Source organism: Achroia grisella, unplaced genomic scaffold (genome assembly GCF_030625045.1).
Source record: "Achroia grisella isolate CSIRO2021 unplaced genomic scaffold, CSIRO_AGI_Agris_v1 utg1064, whole genome shotgun sequence".
In the NCBI taxonomy this organism is placed as follows: domain Eukaryota; kingdom Metazoa; phylum Arthropoda; class Insecta; order Lepidoptera; family Pyralidae; genus Achroia; species Achroia grisella.
The window spans coordinates 949,477-971,026 of record NW_026712568.1 but is presented as its reverse complement, the minus strand read 5'-3'; the positions used below and the strand labels follow the sequence as shown (position 1 = coordinate 971,026).

The window sequence follows — 21,550 nt, the reverse complement described above, 5'->3', positions numbered from 1 at the left end:
TAAAAAGTGGTTTTTTGGTGTATGTACGGTATTTATATTCATATGCATGTAGTAAAAAACGGTTATTTCAATATTACAAACAGACACTCCAATTTTATTTATATGTATAGATGTATAGATAATTAATTAACATAAATGATTAGAAGGTACCTAGGGGTCTGACCAATTGTCCCCGCCTCACGGGAGTATTGCCATGCATGCATTATTGGATTAGTCTGGTTAAAAAAAACTCAACTGGATTATTTTTTAATTTCTATTTTATTGTTTTTTGGTAGGTAGAAAGATATATTATTGTTTAATTCATTGACGGATTGATAGTCAAGGCGACTTTTGATCCCATTACAAACAACTTTTTATGTGAAGTTGACTACCACGTGGTGAGGGGAAGCTAGTATAAAATGTGAACTGATGTCCCCATTGGTAACAATGTATGCCAGGTTGACCACCACGCAGTTCCCCCTGGAAACCATCATGATAAATTTCTCGTGAATTTGTCACGAAGGACTAACTGAACCGACCTCATGTTCATCTTATCATCCCCCAATGGTACCCTGCCATTTTAAACCGTTTGCGCATTAAAAATAGCTCCACGTGGAACACTGGAAACCATTGTGATTAATTTCTAGTGAATTCATCACAACATTGTGATGAATTCACCAAGAACCTGACTTCATGCCGTTAACTCAGGCGTGTTCAGCATTCCATTATATTTGATTAAAAAAAAAAGAAATTCTTTGTCATCACATATACATATATTTTAAGGTGTAAAGCAATCTTATAGACATCGTCTGAGGATGTAGATCGATATAGATTGTCAAAGTTCATGCGCGAAAGGGTCATTACGCACGCGTATTGTATTTTATGTGAGCGTCACTTGCGCGCGTCGGTCGATAGCAAGCGACGCTGAACCGGTCAGATCGTTCATTGTATGTTCACATTTATTGAACGGTGAGTCGAGCCAACATCACCTACAGGGTTGTCAAACTTAAAATATTTGCTTCGTGTGAATACATTCACAATTTCACTCTTTTATCTCGTACACCGACATAATATTATGACAAGAACTAAATTGCGATAGTTAGGTTTTCTAATCAATGACATAGCAAGCAACCTGACAGCTCACCTTATCGTATATGCCATTCTGCATGAACTGCACCATGAACATGATATTATGATGTGTAAAGGTACCAGTCTTACATCGTTGTTCCGAAGAACTGGATTAAAATGTTAAGCCTCTATACCTTGTTATTTCACTGCCTTCTATCGACACTTACAATTGAAGACTTAGATAAGATATACTAAGTAAGGTGATATGAGGAACCTGATAGCATGGTGGCACTAATAGAAGATGATATACCACGAGGACCAAACGACCATGAAGTCATTCATGGATGAATTCACTAGGAAAAACCCCAGAGGTATCCAGAAAGGATCAAATGGATTTCTACCTGATGTGCTGACAATATGGTCACTGATCCACATTATTGCCTCCCTATCTTTTGTCAGTTAGACTAAGTAGTTCACACTACCTAAAGTGGGTCGGGAAAACTAATATTTGATAGAAAAATAAAAGTTATTGACGAGGTAAAATTTTCGTACAGATATGGTACCGAAGAACAAAAATCTTGTAAACCCTGCGTAGTTGACAACCCTGTTTACTTAATCCACCCAGTTTCCATTCATTCAATCAAGAGGAGACTCACTTCATTCCAGTCGTTCGGTCAGTTTGCGCGAGTGCTCCGTTGTTAGAAGACATTCGTAGGAGCGCTGTTTCACAACGCAAACATACGCGATGTCGCGCGTTTATCAACCGTCTGACCATGTTGTCGAAAACTCCCGTGTACCATCTTTTGAGAAATATAAAGAGATGCACGAAAAGTCTTTAGAAGACCCAGAGACATTTTGGTCTGACATCGTGAAGGAGTTTTATTGGCAAAAACGTCCACAGACGGGCAATTTTCTCAGATACAATTTCGATATTAGTAAAGGGAGCATTTTTGTTAAATGCATGGAAGGTGCTGAAACCAACATTAGCTTTAACCTTCTAGATCGCAACGTAAGAAACGGAAATGGGGACAAGATCGCATATTACTGGTAAGTAGTCGCATCATATATACTGCCATGAATCAATATCCAGCTGAGCGTATGCAGCACTGAGACGGCGCGCGAAATATTGATTTTCCCTGTAGTATATAACATTTTACCTATATTGGTATAGCAGTTATAATACAGGTACAGGCGACATATGATTATGTAATGCATTAATTCATCTCAACATCGATCATGTCATAATAATAATTGGATTTAATTAGCCGAGCGAGTGGATTTCGTTTAAATTGAGTATAGTTTTATTCGATAGGCACCTTTAATCATCTTTTCAATTACGTTTAAAATGTAAATAGGTATTATATTATTAATACAATTCTCATCAAGATATTAATACAATTACTTACACTTAGTAGCTGTAAAATAAATAATTTCAATAATAATAATTTCCCACAACCTGCTACATAGGTAGAGATACCTTCGTTAGCACACACTTGATGTTGATTACATTTAAGTGTTATAATTTGATGCGCTCATTATACATTAATGCGGAGTAAGTAGGTATTTGTGACCAGTAACTTTAGTAAATTACCTATGTTTGACTTTTTACAGTACAATTGTAACTCTTTGGTAAAGACATATGTAATATTCTCAGGTACAAGACTTAGCTAGCGCAGGATAATTAAATATTCCTTTCTGTAAAAATTTGCAAGCGTACTTTCTTATAGAACATTATAACAGAAATAGTCCTACATTTTACGTCTCATGCTTTTTTATGGTAAACGATGACGGTGTCGAGGCACGTCACGTGCGCGATGCCGATCTAATAAGTATGATTGGCAAAACTCAATGATTAGGCATATTTTTTTAATTATGCAAATAATATAAAAAAAACATTGTAATTTTTTTTTAAATCCTTGTATTGATTACCGGATACGGAATAGGAATATAACTAAAAGATATATAATAAATCTCCTATAAAACGGATTATGCATTTTATATGACACTAAGTTACTTAATATTTTGATTAAATATGAAATTAAAATACTTACCTACTCACAAATGTTCGATAGATCGTTCAGTTGATTACTTATAATAATATAATTAGGTAGGTACATAAATTTTACTATGAACAAAGAATCTACTCTTTGTCTTGAAACGGTACGAAATCGCGCTGTAGGTAGATAGGTACCTACTTGAGCTCTAAGTATTGATTTCGTCCATCCCCCACCTTTTCTGTCTGGGATCCTATAGACAGATGTATAGCCTCCCAGACAGGGGTGAGGGATGTTCCCCTCACCCCTGTCTGTAAGCCATAAGTGCAGCGGAGGGTGCGCACTGCGACTGCGACAGGGGGGAAATCGATAATGTTACAGGTACAAGATTTGTATTATAGACATAGACTCCCAGACGGGAGAAGGGGGGCATACATCAAATGCAACGTGGGGTGGTCTTTGCGGGTAGGGGGAGGATTGGAAGTTATGCAGGAAATCGATGGTTGCTAGCGGCTCACAGGCGTGCGTTATTGCGTAATTTGCGCGAGAATAAACTTCAATTTTCTGCAATGGACGATGTTGTCATAATAATATAGGCTACTACAACGTATATTTTTAAGATACAATGAAAATAAAAGACCGGTTTCAAATTATCAACCAAAATATTACTGGTGGTGAATTTATTTTCATTATTTTTAAGGTTAAGGCCGTTAAGGGCAGTTTAATTTGTCAAAAGAATACATAATCGTATTTTTTGGCATATAATCGTAATGTTATGTAACGTTATGGCGAAAGAGTTACTGTTAGTTGCGATTGCTTTGGTCTTCATAGTAGCTCGGAACACGTCATACAGCTAAGTGAGAACGGAATGCCATTTCTCTTTTTTACATGACATAATAGTTTCGGTTGGGCGTTGCCTTATCGTACATTTGGGCCAGATCCGTACATTTTATTTGGTAGAACACTATGGATCTACAGGGTTAGCCGTAAAGGATATTCCATGACAAAACCCAAATAAAGTACACATTATACTGAACCACATTCACTAGGAAACAAAGTTAAAAACAAAGAGTTTGCGCAGTTTATAGAAGGTTTAAAAATATTTAATAATTGGCCTTATATAGGAGCATGGCCTTCCATGGTCCGACAGCCTAACGTGACTGGCTTGATATGAGTCTGTACCCTTAACGACTAACCCTGTATATGTGGTAGATATTCTGCTGTCGTGGCATCCGATCTGCTTCTCATGATCATCACTTCTTCTCATCATCATGTATTACATCTATCATCTAATACATTACATAACTGGGTGGCAGTGTTTCTTCATAAAAAGAGGTTATATGTATTTCTACACACACATATATATCTGTATCTATTATATTTAGGTACTTATATGAACCTATTATATGAAAAACTACAACTACCTAAGAGTACTTGTGAATTGTTTTATTAGCCGTTTATATTTGCACTGCGATATATTTACATAGATAATAATTAATATGAATACTATAAGAATAATACATGTAGGTACGAGCATGTACTCGTAGGTACTACATATAACGCTTTTACATACACTCTACAGTACACTATATATATATTTTAAAACTTAATCTCGCAGATTTCATATTATATATTTATGTTTTTATAACCAGAGACCAACTTATATGTATTTTATACAAAATATAGTCTGATTCTTAAGAAGGGTAACCCCCACAGACCTTAAAACGAAAATTTTTTTAAAGACCTTATCAGTCTTGAAACAGGTGTGATATGAGTCACTAAGTAGCATAAGGGTTTCAAAAACATCTGTTTAGAATAAGATACAATGTTTAAATTTTTTTTTATCGTCCAATCTATTCTGCAAGTCAAATTATATTAGTGAACATTATTACACCTCAATATGCTTAAACAATCGGTTTTTTTAAAACGCTTACGCACATCATTATATATTGAAACCCCAATTTAACATTTTAAAAGTCTAAATAGAAATTTTTGCCCTCAAAATGTCTGAATGTCATTTTGAGGGCACCGCTGTGGTTCGACCTGGGGTGGAATTAGACGGGGGATCGATCGGGAGGGCGACCGGGAGCTCTGGTGCTGCGCGTCCGGGTGCGCAGCGTAATCAACAAAGCGCGCAGGCGCGTAGGCGCTTTGTTGATTACGCTGGGTGGTGTCGTAGAGGTCGTCGTTCTCGCCTGCGAGGATGGCGTCGTGTGTTTGTGGGATGGCGTGGTAGGGACGAACGGGTGGACCCTTAGGGAGGTTAGGAGGGAGAGGGTAGGTCCCTCTCCCTTCTAACCTTTGTGGGGTCGTCGGGAACCGTCGGGATCAATAAGAACATGCCTCGGGCGGCGCATAGTCAACTACTGACTATAAGCGGGTTTGGTTGTTGGTTGCGATTGGGCGGAGTGGGATAGAATTTCTATATTTACCTTTACAACTATTAAATGGCGTTCGCTTATGGAAGAAAGCATAGTATAGCTTTAATCATTGACGTTGATCGTCAATCATCGATATATGATTTTCGAGCAAAAGGTGAGTGACTTGTATGTATACTTTTCTCGACTTATTTATATCTAGGGGTAGATCCCGTTTCTATTTCAATTTACAAACTGGATCAGTTGCCATTTATGTAGATCAGTCAATTCTCAGTGCGTAAGCAATTGAATCTTGTTTTCAATTGTAATTTTAATTTTAATTTTCAACTAAAATCAAAGTTAATATTTTTTATTCATATAGGACATCTAATTTTCATACATTAGTATAATTGCTAATTAATATAGTCATTTTTATTATTGACTAGTTGTACCCGCGAAATCACACGCGTGGAATTTATTTTTCTAGAATAAAAGGAGCTTAAATTACTATTTTACAGCTAGCTGCCAAAAAAATCCCGTCAAAATGGGTGCAGAGTTCAGATCCATTTCAGAGATTAGCTGGAACAAACAGACAGACAGACAAAATTAAAAAAAAAATATGTTATTTTGGTGTATGTACCGTATTTATATACGCATGTAGTAAAAAAAGATTATTTCAATATTACAAACAGACACTCCAATTTTATTTATATGTATAGATTAAGCAATGAGTATAGTACAAATAATATGTGAAACATTGTATATAGTTTTTAGCCAGGTGAAATCTGTGCAGTGTGATCGGTCACATATGTACTGAATGTACATCGGAGACGTCGCTCGACTCCGACTTTATTCATTCCGTCTAATATGTACGAATAGCATAAGTAAGGTTTCACGACCTCGTTAAACAATTTTTATTAGTATTCAACCAAGTAAATATTATTTATTGATCATAAATAATATTTACTTGCCTATAATGTTATAACCATAACAAATTTAACATGTATCATACACAGAGGAAAATAAAGACAAAATCTATTTGGGGCCGGTTGAAAATTCTTAGTTTCCTAACGAGAGTGTAGTCTGTCTCTCTGTCGGTGCGTTGTGTTTATAACTTGAGAGTCACTTATCCGGTTAACAATCGTAGGTATAAATAAATATGTGAAACATTGAACCCAAGTACAATAAGTAAACTTTAAACAGTTAATATTATCTTTAAAAGATTACAAAGTTGAAATCTAAATTCGTTTTAATATTTTTTGCGAGACTTCGACCCTGTTGTTTTTGACTCGTGACAATGATCAACGGTTATCAGTTCACGCATCCATTATTGCGATCAGTAATCGCTGTAGTAACATCTCTTAATATGACTTTCCTGCTGTTTGGAAAAAGATTGGTCATATACGCTATTTGAATCAGAATTACTTTAAGTAGTTTAATTTAAATCATGATATTTATGGCGATTTCGTTTTATTTGAAAATACAAGGTACCTCTATTCACAGCGTTGTGTATAGCGCGGCGTAGGTAGACGTGTAGGGCTTCACACTTATATGTGTGTTTATGTAGGATAGGTCGACTATATCTTCCATACATATGTAAAAATGTCATATTACCTATTAATTGTTTGTTGAAAAATATTAGGTATAGTCCAAACATAATTTTTTTTAACATTAGCTAATTCTGATAACTATTAAAATATTAATAAAAGAATAATGAAAAATATAATCCTAATTTCAATAGTATTTGTTTAAACAGAACGAAGTCAAAATTTTCAACCGTTTGTACTTATATACGGGACAAACGGTTGAATATTTTGATAAATAAAAGTAATAATCAAAATCGACCTAGAATAGACGAAAACGAAACATGACTTATTTAAGTTTGCTTTTTTATACCTAATTACATTGGAATAGCAAATAAGTTACTGACACCTTGATATAAAAAAATAGCTTTACAAAGCATCCCCGTGTTAGTTGCCGGTATGCTATGTCTATTCTGCCAGTGATTACTTTACAAACGTTTAAAATTCAAAAATTAAATTTAAAATTACCTTGTTTCTTACATAATGAGATACTTTGTGACGACTAGGCCAATTTTTTACTTATTATAAGCATACTAAATCATTTTTCTCGTAGGAACTTAATAATTTCCAATTTTGTAGTGACACGACATCAAGTACAAATACGAGTTAACTGCCTTCAATTGGTCAGAAAACCTCGAGTTTACCTTGCTACATACAATTACGAATGCAACAAGGCAAGTAGGTAGTACCTACATAGTAAATGATTCCTTTGCATTTACAGGAAAACCCCCTTGTACTTATTAGAGCTTGGATTTAAAAAAGTATTAAAATTAGTAATATTAAATTATTATTGATTAACAATGAATCTTATTATATTATTTTAACATTTATGATTGTTATCCCGTCAAACTAATTTCAAATATAGGCGGACAGAATTCATATATATCTGTATATTGTAGAGTACTTTGACTATGTCGTACAGAAAAAATATTCTTAATTAGTATGAAGTGAAAGTAGGTAATATTGATATTGAAATCACTACTGACCTTGTGATTGTGTAAATGAATCATGTATGCATATATCCATTATATTTTGGACGCCAGCAAAAAAACTGTAAACAACGTACCGCAAGTGTAATCTGAGTTAGATACCTACTCGTACTTAGTTGAACTCTGGTAAGCTCATGGATATATTTTTTTCGGACTACTCTAATGCTGTTGGCCGTAGCTGGCCTTTACAGCTTCACCGGGCGAGTGCAGATAGCACTACAAACCCGCGGAAGGTCTTACGGAGCGGCTGAAGGCCAACTTCCGCCTGACGGATATGACTTTAGTCTGAGGGCACTGCTAGGGGTTCCAACCTCGGCTCAAGCCGTCGTAATATCGAACCCCGTTTGAATTGGTCGGGGGTTCGATCGGAGGGGAAGTATGGATGTATCTGCGCCGGATTAGGTTAGCACGAATAGCAAATGCTGCGAGCCACAGGCTTTAAAGGACCCCCCGGTTTCACTTCTGATTGTACACAATACAAAGAACAAATAGTTAATAAAATTACATCCCCCTAGTGTAACAGTGCCCCAAAATGTAAATAATCCACGACCTTGTACTGTAAGAAAAAGTAAGTGGCCAATACGGACTAAAATCAAAATCGTAGCCCCTTGAAAAAATTTAGTCCGTGTTGGCTTATTTATCTTTGAAATAAAAACAACAAATTTTAAATTTAATATATAGTAATACCCGCGACATCCATTACAGACGACTATTCAGTACGAGTAGAGTAATATTTAAGTGAACTTTACTATTTTTATTATAAGGCTTAACCTAAACCGATCGAATTTGATTGAAACAATAAATCTCTATTCTCTCGGCCCTGGTAGGGACTAGGTAGGTCTGCATAATATGCAGATTGATGTTGTCCAGTTCCAGTAACATACTGTTATTTTTTATTGTATAAATAAACTATATAAAATACTTCTATAAACTCGCCATTATCTCACAAATCTATGAAAGATTCCTCAAAATAAAATTTCATGTGTGCATCTAAAAAATTATGGAACGTAAGCAGCCAGAAAGCACTAATCTAATTATGTCTAAATAATCAGAGCATGCTCAATTCCGTAATAAAATTTCACAACTACTATGAGTTTGTTACGTATTTTGATATTCACTTTCGTTGTATCGTATCGTATTTCGTCATAACGTTATTTCTATTTCATACTAATTACTATAATAAAATAGTATTAGATTAGTTAATTTTTGAGTTAGCAAATTTATACTATTAATTTTATTTTACTCAATCCGCACTCATTTATGTTCATACCCAATTTAGGCCATGCTTATGGGGTGGCAGTGTTGGCGCAAACTTAATCTCATTAGCAATTAAAATAATTAATTCAAAATCAAAATATTAAATAAAAGTATCGTTCAGTTAATAATCCTGAAATTTGGTTTTCTTGAAATGTATAATTTGATCAATGAAGTAATTAATTGACATGAAAGACTCACGTTAAAACATATTCTTAATATATACCATTATGTTTTCAATACATATGATCGAGAACAAAGAGATGAAAATATACAGATAGTTCTGTCCTGTTTCTACATATATTCCTTCCTATACCTAGATAATGATAAATATATAATACCGTTTTTGGTAAGATTGAATATTATCCAAAAATTACATACATATACCTATATATATGAGAAGACACATACACACCTACATTGAATACACACATGTAATCTATGTACAATGTCATAATTTTGTAATAAACGTAATTGATAAATTGAGAAGAAAGAAGAAATTGGAAGTGTAATATGGGTAGATAAATAAGAATATGTAATTTGCAGGGAAGGTAACCACCCTGATGACTACAGCCGGGTGACATATAAGAAGCTGATGGACCGAGTATGCCAGTTCGCCAATGCACTACGAGAAAGTGGTGTGGGCAAAGGAGATCGGATTGCCGTCTACATGCCAATGATTTTGGAAACAGTTGTATGCATGCTGGCCTGCGCTAGAATTGGTGCCATACATTCCGTGGTGGTAAGAACTTGCAATATTCCTACGATTAATAATTTGATGCACTCATATATTAATTGTCATTGGCATTATCGGTAACGTGATATTATGTTTTGCAAAGAAACAGAAGTTGGTACGTATCTACTTAAATGAAAATTAAAATAGTACTTGTAGATTCATGTCTTCTTCTCGACAGGCTATGATCTCCCACGCCCGGTAGTAGGTACGAAATAGAAATGTATATGTAAACAATAGTAATAAAACAATACTAAATATTAGTTCAAGATCAAATAGAGTGTATATTTTTTTATAAATAAAAAAAAAGTTATAAATTTGATAGATTACTTTAGTTTTTCATTGCTTTTAGTTCGCTGGTTTTTCTTCTGACTCACTGGCTGAACGAATAGCCGCCTGCAAAGCGAAGATGGTAGTGACGGCAGATGGCGCCTGGCGTGGAGAAAAGCTTCTTATTTTGAAGAACATTTGCAGTGAAGCTATAGAAAAGTCGAAGCGTCAACATAATCACTTAGTTTCGATGTGCATTGTAGTATCCCATCTAGACAGGGTCACGCCTTGTGGTGAATTACCTGATGACTATAACGATATGGCAAGTATATTTCACATCCTACAATTTTTTTATATGCGATCGGATACACACAGCTTCAAAACAATAAATAATTTATATAATATCAAATACATCCCAATTTGTTCCATGTTGTCCTCCAATTTGATACATACCCATACCTCCGCTATCCGGAACAAGTTATTCGATTACTTCATTAGCTATGCTACATATACATGTATATACCTCTAATGCTACAGTTCCATTGGAATCCAATTCGTGACGTGTGGTGGCACGACCTGGTGGAAGGGCAGTCTACTATCTGTTCTCCAGAGTGGATGGACGCAGAAGATCCGCTATTCATGTTATACACCAGGTAATTGCACTTTATTTCGGGTTAAATCTCCATGATGATTTTGTAAAAAAAAGTGGACTAATCTTTGATTTTATATCGTACTTCGCTCTTAGATGTTGTTACGTGTAATAGGTGTCAAGTTTAGTGACATAATAATGATGACTCATGGAAAATATCTAATATCATTTCCTAGACTTGATTTCTGATAAAATTTGCCAAAACGAAGACTGCGTAATACCGTAATTATTATTAAAACATTAGACATTAACTATGCTGCAATTAACTTATTTGGTCGTTGTTTTCATTTGTAGACTGAGATATTATTAAATTATACCATAGTACAATAGTTTCTAATGTCAAGAACTGTGATGCGATGAGAAATCAATGAAGTAGAAAAGTAAATTTATTTTCAATATACAATTAAATTAGAGAATGTGACGTAGTAATGAAATATTGTTATTGACAAATATGCTGGATAATTATTTGTTAGAACCCATTTCATTTAATTATTTTGTAATGGGCTTATTTTTATAGTGGATCCACTGGTAAACCAAAAGGAGTGTTGCATACTACGGCTGGGTACCTTCTCTATGCTACCGCTACCTTTCGGTATGTATTCGACTACCGTGGCAACGACGTCTTCTGGTGCACCGCTGATGTTGGCTGGATTACTGGACACACGTATGTTGTCTATGGACCTTTGGCGAATGGCGCAACATCTGTTATTGTAAGTAAACCAACAATAATTTAATTATTTTGTTTTATTATTTTATTTCATTATGACATTACTACATGTAGTTAATTTTAGATAATGTCTGTGTCTGTCATAATATGTCTATGTCATAACATGTCATAATATTCATGTCAATATCTATATAATAAGGCAATAGAGTCAAAAGACACAATTAATTCACTACATTAGATTAATTCGGCTACTTGGTACTATACGAGTGTTATACATACTTTGTTATTATATCCAATGTCATTAATCACCTCTATCAAGTTTACCTAAATCTCATTACCTACTGAAAAAATAATTATTTTGGTGTTATCACCATATGACCTGGTGACCACATCAGATGTCAACTGCCGTTATTTCCGTGAGATAACATTATGTTTCAGTTATTTTTATTAAACATAAAATGCGCTTTATATTCATACAAATGTATATTATCTATTTACATATTATTATGTTAATAAAAAGCAGAAATAAATTGTAAAAAATAAAAAATAGAGACCTCGACAAGAACAGTGAGAGAGTATAGCTCAGCCAATTTCGCTGCCAATTGTAATAGTGCTAAAGGAGACCTCGATTACCAAGTTTTGCGTCTAAATACATCGATAAACTATCTTTCGAGATTTACAGAAAAATTAAAAAAATATTTCGAGATTTCTTACTAATTATTATTCGTCAATTGCGTACCGAAGTTATCTAGGTCACCTGATGACGCTACGTTTGTATACACGCATTGTGAAGCGTAACTCAATGGCCGCTGCTCTTTTAGCTAGCTAAGCTTAGCACTTAGCTAGTTACTTCGTAATATTGCTAAGATGGTACCAAACATTTTTTGTACATGTTCTGATACCGGTAACGGCAATGATAGCTTTGTATTGATACAAATAAAAAGCCCAATTTCTAGCTTCATTCCACAGCCAACTACGGCAATATGCCTGTCTAGTTTAGTTATACCGTCCACGAAAAAGAATGTGTAGCAGCAGTTCGAGTCATAATGTGAGCCCTATCCAGCATCGTGAAGAAAAAATGTTGAATGAAGAAAGTGATGAACCGATAAGTATTCGTATCAATGACAGGGATGATAAAAAAGAGTTCAGTACTGTATCTAATCCGTTTTTTATCATCCCCCACATGGATCGAATAATAGCAACGATGGAAAGTAACAACGAACTACTAGATTGAGACAACTGTGCTGAAACGAAATCTGAAGAGGATTACTGGTATAATGTATTTGAGTTCTATCATTTTTTAATATATATACTTGTATAACGATTTATAAATTGTAATTGTGTATAGCATATATACCTATATGTATTATGCAATATATCTATATGTATATATTGCCTAATAAACAATCATTAAGCTATATACAAAACATATATAGTTCCTTTTTTAACTGTACCTAGTTATATTGTACTTAATTAGTTCTTAATTATCTCTACTGTCTTAAATAGTTGTAATGTATATCATTTTATCATTACCATCCAACGACATATGACGCCGAATATTTTTTGAACTAATCTAGATAATGAAGTAATAGAACTAACACAATAAACAACATCACATCTTATCTTCACGACAGTGATATGTAGCCAAGCAAAACACAGACGTGAGAATAGCAATATGCTATGACGTACCAACTATTATTGTATGTATATGAAATTAATTCACTTTGCATCCATAAATGTTTGCTTTGTTAAATAGTTGGAATGGATTTACTTTTGTCGATTTTGTTTACACGCCATAAATAATATTACTTTTTTGTTATACATTGGAATAAAATCTGAATTATTGTTTTAAGTATAAAAACTGGAACCTAAATATGGTAACATTTTTTTTTATTTGAAATATTAGTACAGATAAAGGATTTAAACTAATATTATTACTAATATAAAAGTGTGTTTCTTTGTCTGTTTGTTTGGTACCAAGTTTATCACAAATACAAGTTGAACGAATCTTATTAAAATTTTGATATAAGTTAATTATATCATGAGAACATTGGCTATCTTTTACCTAAAAAAGCAGATATAGTCACGAAAAATATTAAGATGAATGCGCATGTTGCAGTTCGAAGGCACTCCGTTCTATCCTGAAAACGACCGGTATTGGTCTTTAGTGGACAAGTACAATGTGAACCAGTTCTACACTGCACCTACTGCTATCAGATCTCTCACTAAGTGCGGTGACCACTATGTTAAGATGTGAGTAATTTTATAATTCTAAATATTAATAAAAATAATAAACCTTTACAATTCACACAATGCCACGCAGTCAGAAACTAAATACGACCCAGCATAAAAATATTTACTCATGTCAACTGTGTGAGACTAGACTTTTCTTTTTACTTTGGCTTTGACTCTTCACTTCTGAGCACATTAATATCTGCTCATAGCAAATCTTATTCTGCAACTCGTGTTAGTTAGATGAGTGACGTAAGTATTTAAGAATATTGTGCGTCAATATTTAATAGATAATGCTAAACTACAAGACACGCATACGTCTCATTATAGGAAGTTGTCCTTAAAAAACGTAACACGTTACTTCGCTAGTTGTAAAATTGTTAGATTATGGAAAATACTCGTAAAATTCTAATACAACAAATACAATGGCATGTTTTGATTTACGTGTCTATATTGAAGTTACATATTTTCGACTTGTTCGGTTGTATTTAGAACTACCATTATAGTTTAAACAAGTCGTATTGGTACAAGCCCCGCTCCTTTAGAAGTCCAATTTTAAATGCTGTACGTCCTCACATCACACTGTTGACGAAAGTACTATGTATTTTTATCTACATTATCAAGTTCGCTTCGTTTGACCACCGCATGAAGATTTTAAACTCTCGTCACTCGACATTTCCTTCCGCGACCATCTTACCTTAATACCTTAAATCTAAGGATAGTACTTTGACAGCGATATCTTTGAAATCTTTTGCCGTAATTGTGATTACATGCAGGCTAATGGTTTTTTTATTGATTGTCTTGGTCTATTGTTAGGTTCTAAGATAATTAAAGGTGCTAAGGCACTACAACCTTCTTAGATCTATTGTGCTCACTCTTATTCAAAGTTCCTGTCAGGACTGTCTTTGCCAGTTTTTGCACGCAAAAGTTTTTTTCTAATATGATTTCTTTTATTAGAATATAGAATGCAACACCCGTACGTCTTTAATAGTAAAGTCAGTTTCTCGATTTTAGACATACAAAATTACATCTATGTCGGACACTATATCCGAAATCTAGTACTATAATAGGACGAATTGACAGAAACGTATCGAATCGAATTCGTAATCTAATAAAGGCTAATTTGGGTTTTGTTCTTACTTTTAAGCTTCCTTAGTTTTAAAAAGTAATCGATTAAAAATTTATGTCGACTTTTTATGTTGCTATAAATAATGCTAAACGCTTTGACTCCAGGAATGATTTGAAGAGTCTGCGCGTCCTGGGCAGTGTAGGCGAGCCTATAAACCCGGAGGCGTGGTTGTGGTACTACCACCTCATAGGAAGCGGCCGATGCTCCATTGTCGACACATTCTGGCAGACCGAGACTGGTGGCCATGTTCTCACTAGTCTACCTGGTGCTACCCCCATGAAGCCGGGAGCAGCAGTAAGTTATTTGGCATACACATATATTGGAGTAATCCAGCATTTTTTATTTAAAAGGTTCATTCTTCTTTATATATTTATTAGATTACAAGTATGAAAGTATTATTAAAATCTAATATGAACCAAGAATGAACTAACTAAAAACTATTATTTTGTGCTTAATTTCTTGACTAAATTATAACAGATAAACGCATTCTATTTTAACGAATAAACAGCCAGTACCTATATAATATTTCATGGTTTTCCTTATATGTAAAATGATTATACCCAGACTCAAACAAATACTGTTGTTATTTCTATTATACTATGATGGTGGCAAACAAGTGTATACTTGGGCCGTATGGCCCATCTGATGATAAAAGGTACGGTTACCGTAGCCCATGGTCGCCGGACACCAGGGGTGTCACTTGCGAGTTACCGACCCTATCTTCATTAGTACGGTTACTTTGTCTACAATTTTGGGTAGTCGGCAAAACCCACGACTTGATAAATTTCATTCACTTTATTACGTAATATACATATGTAATTTTGATATCAAAGCAATTATTTAATATTTTATATACGAGTAGTACTTTGATATTTTGTTCTCTTTATTATTAAGTGTTAATCAAGTATCTTCTTTCCGTGAAGGGTTTTCCATTCTTTGGCGTCGAACCCAGAATTTTGAACGAAGACGGGGAGGTGATTGAAGGCCCCGGTGAAGGATATTTGGTGTTCTCCAGACCCTGGCCAGGCATCATGAGGACTCTTTATGGCGACCACGAACGTTTTGAGACTGTCTACTTCTCAAAGTTTCCTGGGTATTACTGTACAGGTGACGGTAAGTAAATAAGATATTCTCATATATGAATTATTTAATATAATTAGGGTACTTAACTTGTTGCTTCAATTATAAAAACTTACTTTTATAGTTAGTTACAATTATATTTTTTTATAAAATTTATATTTTCTAGTTTCATTATAAACAATTGAATCGTGATTAGTCGAAAAAAGTGATTATGAAAATTACTGTTCCCTTGATAAGAACATATTTTTTCAAAAATAATTTATCAATTTCAAATACCTAGTGAACTGTTAAATTATATCAACCCAAGTCAACCAAAAGTGAAAATTACTTATTATTTATTACACAATGATACAACATTTCGAAGAAGCAAACTGTGAAATAAATACAGTGAACATCACTACTGTCAGTACTAGTGCTATTATCTATGATATTTGTTACGATTTCTGAGTATTGTACACTTTATACTACAACGATGGTCTACCAAACTTACATCACTAAATTTAAAACATGACAACGCACAACTAAATAATGCAACTACTTAAATATTGAATTTATATTAGTCTTGATATAATTAGCATTGGCAGTTCATTAACCCAAACACTACAAGTGGTATCCGTGCTTTTGAAATGGTATGCGTAATGTGGCACGGGATATACTTACCTACTCTTCAATTCAGTTACGACGATGTTCTTAACACTTAACTTCAGACTGCAAACTTTACGCAGTTTAGATAATTAAAACATTGTTTACAAGTGTAACAAAAAACTTAATTTCGTATTTCTAGCAGTTATATTCTAACTGCTAGAAATATACGTAAGTTATGTCAGTTGGTCAGTGATGGGTATTTTAACAGTCGAATAATTTACAACAATATACTACTAGCGGAAGTGTTCTTTAGTATCACCAGCTATATTTGCCTTTTTTTATTCAGTCTAAAATATTCGAAAATTGCCTAAGGTAGTTCACCTTAGACAAATGAACTGCAAAACATTCACCCCTATTTAGATTTGTCAAGTAGTAAATGAAAATAAATATTGTTAACTTTAAGATTTAATTCAGAACCTTTTGAATTTTATAGGTGCCAAAAGAGACGAAGATGGATTTTTGTGGGTAACCGGCCGCATAGATGACATGCTGAATGTTTCCGGACATCTTATGTCCACGGCTGAAGTAGAAGGGGTTTTAGCAAAAGACCCAAGAGTCACAGAAGCTGCTGTGGTATCTAAACCCCACCCTATAAAAGGAGAGTCGCTGTACTGTTTCATAATTTTGAATGAAGGGGCGAAGTTTGACGACGAATTGATTGATTGCTTAAAGAAGCTTGTGAGGAAGAGTATTGGCGCATTTGCAACTCCTGATGTTATTCAGTATGCGCCTGGTTTACCAAAGACTAGGTCAGGCAAAATAATGCGCAGAATTCTGAGGAAAGTGGCTCTCGGAGACGAGGCTGTAGGTGACCTGTCCACATTAGCGGACCCAACAGTGATACCAGAGCTTTTCAAATACAGGCCATAATTTTATTTAGAAGTAACCGAAATTTGAATGGCTATTTAGATCGATTGTGGAGTTTTGTTCCTAATTTTGTATTAGGCTTATATGATTTAGTTTAACGCACATGTAACGAGTTTCTTTTTTAAGAGCCGTCCGCTTCCATACAGTAATCCATTTTAAATAAAAAATGTAACAAACATTTCTAAATTACTGGTATAATGCAACTGCGCAAAACAGTTTGATGTTTGTGTTTCAAATCGTTTTTATTGTAAAATACAGATTCATTAACGAGTTTAAATATATGAATGTGGGGAATGGGAGTACGTCGGATTGGTGATTAGTAGGGTTAATATTTATTATATACATAGGCATAGCTCAGCACAATTGTAAACAATTGAAGTGTTGTGATCTTTATTGTAATTACATTTATAATTTTGAAAGCAATTAGGTCGCGTTATTACTTGGAAATTTATCTATGTATATGTTTTATATATGTGTATAATGTTGACGGTAAAAAATAAGAAATTTTTACAGGTGTGATTAAATTTTAGCATGGTTACATTCAAACACGAGTTCTCGAAGTAATGGTTCGTCCATTAAATAGGTCACGTTTTTAAACAGCATTTTAAACCCCTCCTCTAACCTTCATGATACATGCTGAGATTATATAGAACATTGCAGTTGATCGAAGTATTGATAAATTATGCTTATTTTGTATCTACAAATAAATTGTAAAATCTATTGTTATCATTTATTTCGGCTGATTAAGCAAATTATAGAGAAAGTTATATCATTTAGTTTTATGAAAATTTATTCCGATTTAACAGTCAAGTACCATACCTGCTATTTATTGTTTGGCAGGTCCGACCACCTTAATGCGATCATTATCGCTCATTTGATATGGGTTTTCGGTAGATGAGACTAAATTAAAGATAAGTTAAATGGTTAAAAAACAATTTTAAGATAAACTGAATGTTGGCCATGTAGTTTTATGGATAATTGAGTAAAGAAGAAACACGCTACATCGCGTGGAATCTAAGCAGGACTTATATGCAAAATAAAACCTAAAATTTAACATACCAAGAACTAAAAAAAAGTGACCACTTAACTGCAAGGCAGTTAACGTTAATTTAAAAATGAAAGTTAAATTGAAAAAGGTAAACCAACAAATAGGTAAATAGTTTTATTTACTAAATATAAATATTAAATATATTGGATATTTTTGTATATTTTATTTTGGTATTGGCTGTGAGCTTCATTACCGTTGGTGTGGTTAAAAATGGAAAAGATAAATTAAGTCACTGAAATCAACAATTAGATCTGTTATAAAATGTTTTAGTACAGTATGTTGTGCTCATGATTTTCCTTAAATATAAAATTTTATTTATTTATATTACATTTATTTAGTTATTACCTCTATGAGAGCTGTTTTGTTGAGAAAATATTTTCGTTTTTAATATTTAGCATTCCGAATAGGCTACCTTTATTGTAGAATCATAACAGTTGTTAAAAAAATGTTTATTCAAAGAATAGTGCAATATAATTTGGGAATATATATTGCACGTGTATGGTGAAAGACGTTTAAACTTTTGTTGTTATTTTTTTACATAAATTGTAATTTTAAGTTGTGACATTTTTATAGATTAGGATTTTTATGAATAATTTATATAAAATTCTGTAAGTGAGTAAAAATAAAATTGTTAATATTTTTTTAATTGAAACTCACGCACAGCTGTTTAATTAAGGTATAATGGTATATTAAGTACTTTTCAGTTATTGCGCTATTTACATTATTCCAGTAGAGCTACCGAATCAAGCTCTATGATGCGACAAAACAAAATATAAACTACATCTCTCTTAACAATATCTGAAATCAAGATTACCTTATAATTATTGTATGGGGACCTCAATCCAATTCCATTGCGTTGCCATGATATTATTACTAATTAATGCTAACATATTTTACGTTTCATATTCTGTGAAAGATTTTTTCACTTTAAACATTTTCCTGTTTAGACGTTTTTACATTACTTTTTCTGTATTTATCTCATCTTATTTCAAACAAATGTTGTTGTGTCGTCTATTTACTTAAATTTAGCTTAGCATTGAGTTTTGTAATAGGTGCGAGCGATAAGCTCTAAAATTTTATGTAAAACGCATTATATAGTAAGCATTAAATATATATGTACTTATGAAGTACCTACTTACTATATGTACTGTTTAATATTTATAAAGTATACACTTTTGTCCGCACAATATTGTTGAATGTGGCCATTATTTTTAGTTTTTGCAGTAATTGTGTTTGACATGAATACTGGAGAAAATATCTATTATTAATAGTAGTCACTTATTTTAATTAACTTTGTAATTTGACACAACAGAAACATACTTTTTTATGGTTCTCAATGGTATAAATGAATTTTAAATTGATGTTCTGACCGATTCAATTTGATCCCGATGTCTGATTCCCTTCCGAAAATGATGTCATGAACGCTTGTTATACATTATTATTATTGTCCATAATTAAACAAAATTATATTCAGTGGAAAATAAAGATACGAATTATAAGTAATTAGATTGCTTGCCTATATACCTTGAGTTAGTATCTGTAGTACCTAGAAATATAACAGAATCCCAATTGCAACATGTTACTAGTTTGTAATGGATGTCTGTTTACACATAGTATAGAATTGATGTCGTCAAGTGGCTACGAGTAGTTATAAGTAGCTCACCAACAAGTAAAGCGCAAATGAGAGTTGAGAATTTTAAATATAAGTAATTAGAATAATTGTTACTATGTACTTATATTACTTACTGATTAATATATTCATACTTAAACGTATTTACTATGCCGTAGCTAAGACTGTGAAGGGAGGGATACATTGTAATGGGATGAAATGACAGTTTATAAAAAATATCGTTGAAATATGAGGTTTTGACGAATTGGCAAGGTTACTTTACAATCACAATTATAAATATAAAATTAATGTGTGTTAATTGACATCACATTTGTTAAATATATACAAAACTATTGGAGTGGTCATCGGAAAGAAGTGAAGCATGATTTTCTTTGCATTAAATTTTATTATTAATCGTACCTTAGAATAAAAGTAATGTCATTTCGAAATATGCATACATATTTTCGAAAAAGGGGGTAATTAGATTTTAATATAAACTTTTCGCTATTTTTTTTACGCCTGACCTATATCTATAAGCGCTCATTTGTTTTTACATTAGTAGGTACCAATCTGTATGTTTGGGGTCAGTCAACTGTTTTATGTCACAAATTGTTTTTTCATATCTGAAGTTTATGATCTGAATCTAAACAAATATAGCGTGGAACTTTTACGAAGTTATTATTTATAAGCAATGTTAGAACAGATTAAAAAAATATTGGGTCACAGATACCTTGACTGTGTCAGCTCTATAACAAATATTTATTGTGTATAAATCAGGGCAATATTGGTGCAGCTATGTTAGGGATAAAATTGGTTCAACACACTCCGAGAAATCGACTGAATTTCTTGAATCTTGATTTTGTGACACGCAGTGATGTAGGAAGTGATCTGCTTCGATATTGCCACAGTTTACAGGGGCCTGTGTAGGCCATTTAAACGAGATTTGGGTGTGATAAATATAAAAGATCTGGGTATAAAAAATATTGTCGTAAATATAAAATCCAATATTTTATTATATATTTTTTAACATGGTGTCCCCGACTTGACATAAAAAAGTTGACCCCGTCCTTTAATCTCGTCGCCGATATTGGCGCACTTAATTATAAATGTTAGATTTAAAACGCTATATATTGTTGTCAAAAATCTTTTATACAATGTAGAATTGAAATTGTATATCAATTCGAAATGCAGAGATTGTATTCTTAACTTCTTGAACTTTTCAAGAATGGGACCATGTCATAGACGTGTGTATTGTAATGGTCGTATTGAACAACATAAGGTTGCATAAAAGAATACGAAAATTGCCTATGGGATTGTTGCCTGAACTGATATAATTATTAAGACCTTCAAAAATCGAAAACATTTTTGCCTCTGCTTACTGAATTAATCAAATATTT

General features: G+C 33.3%; 1 protein-coding gene across 1 annotated transcript; it reads left to right on the top strand.

Annotated features, from left to right (window-relative positions):
- The first annotated feature begins 1,735 nt into the window (after window positions 1-1,735).
- LOC131841368 (acetyl-coenzyme A synthetase) lies at window positions 1,736-17,515 on the top strand. Its single transcript, XM_059189688.1, has 9 exons — window positions 1,736-2,094; window positions 9,771-9,966; window positions 10,310-10,549; window positions 10,765-10,880; window positions 11,394-11,586; window positions 13,663-13,796; window positions 15,009-15,198; window positions 15,828-16,017; window positions 17,063-17,515. Exons 1-9 carry the CDS (start codon window positions 1,793-1,795, stop codon window positions 17,497-17,499), a joined length of 1,998 nt encoding a protein of 665 aa, XP_059045671.1. The 5' UTR covers window positions 1,736-1,792; the 3' UTR covers window positions 17,500-17,515.
- Window positions 17,516-21,550: the final 4,035 nt, after the last annotated feature.

What these genes read in the sequence shown, in the direction of transcription:
- LOC131841368 (XM_059189688.1), top strand. Translation starts at nt 1,793, where the DNA reads ATGTCGCGCGTTTATCAACCGTCTGACCATGTTGTCGAAAACTCCCGT. An exon ending in ATGGCGCAACATCTGTTATT is followed by an intron (nt 11,587 to 13,662) that starts GTAAGTAAACCA and finishes CGCATGTTGCAG; the next exon opens with TTCGAAGGCACTCCGTTCTA. An exon ending in CCATGAAGCCGGGAGCAGCA is followed by an intron (nt 15,199 to 15,827) that starts GTAAGTTATTTG and finishes CTTTCCGTGAAG; the next exon opens with GGTTTTCCATTCTTTGGCGT.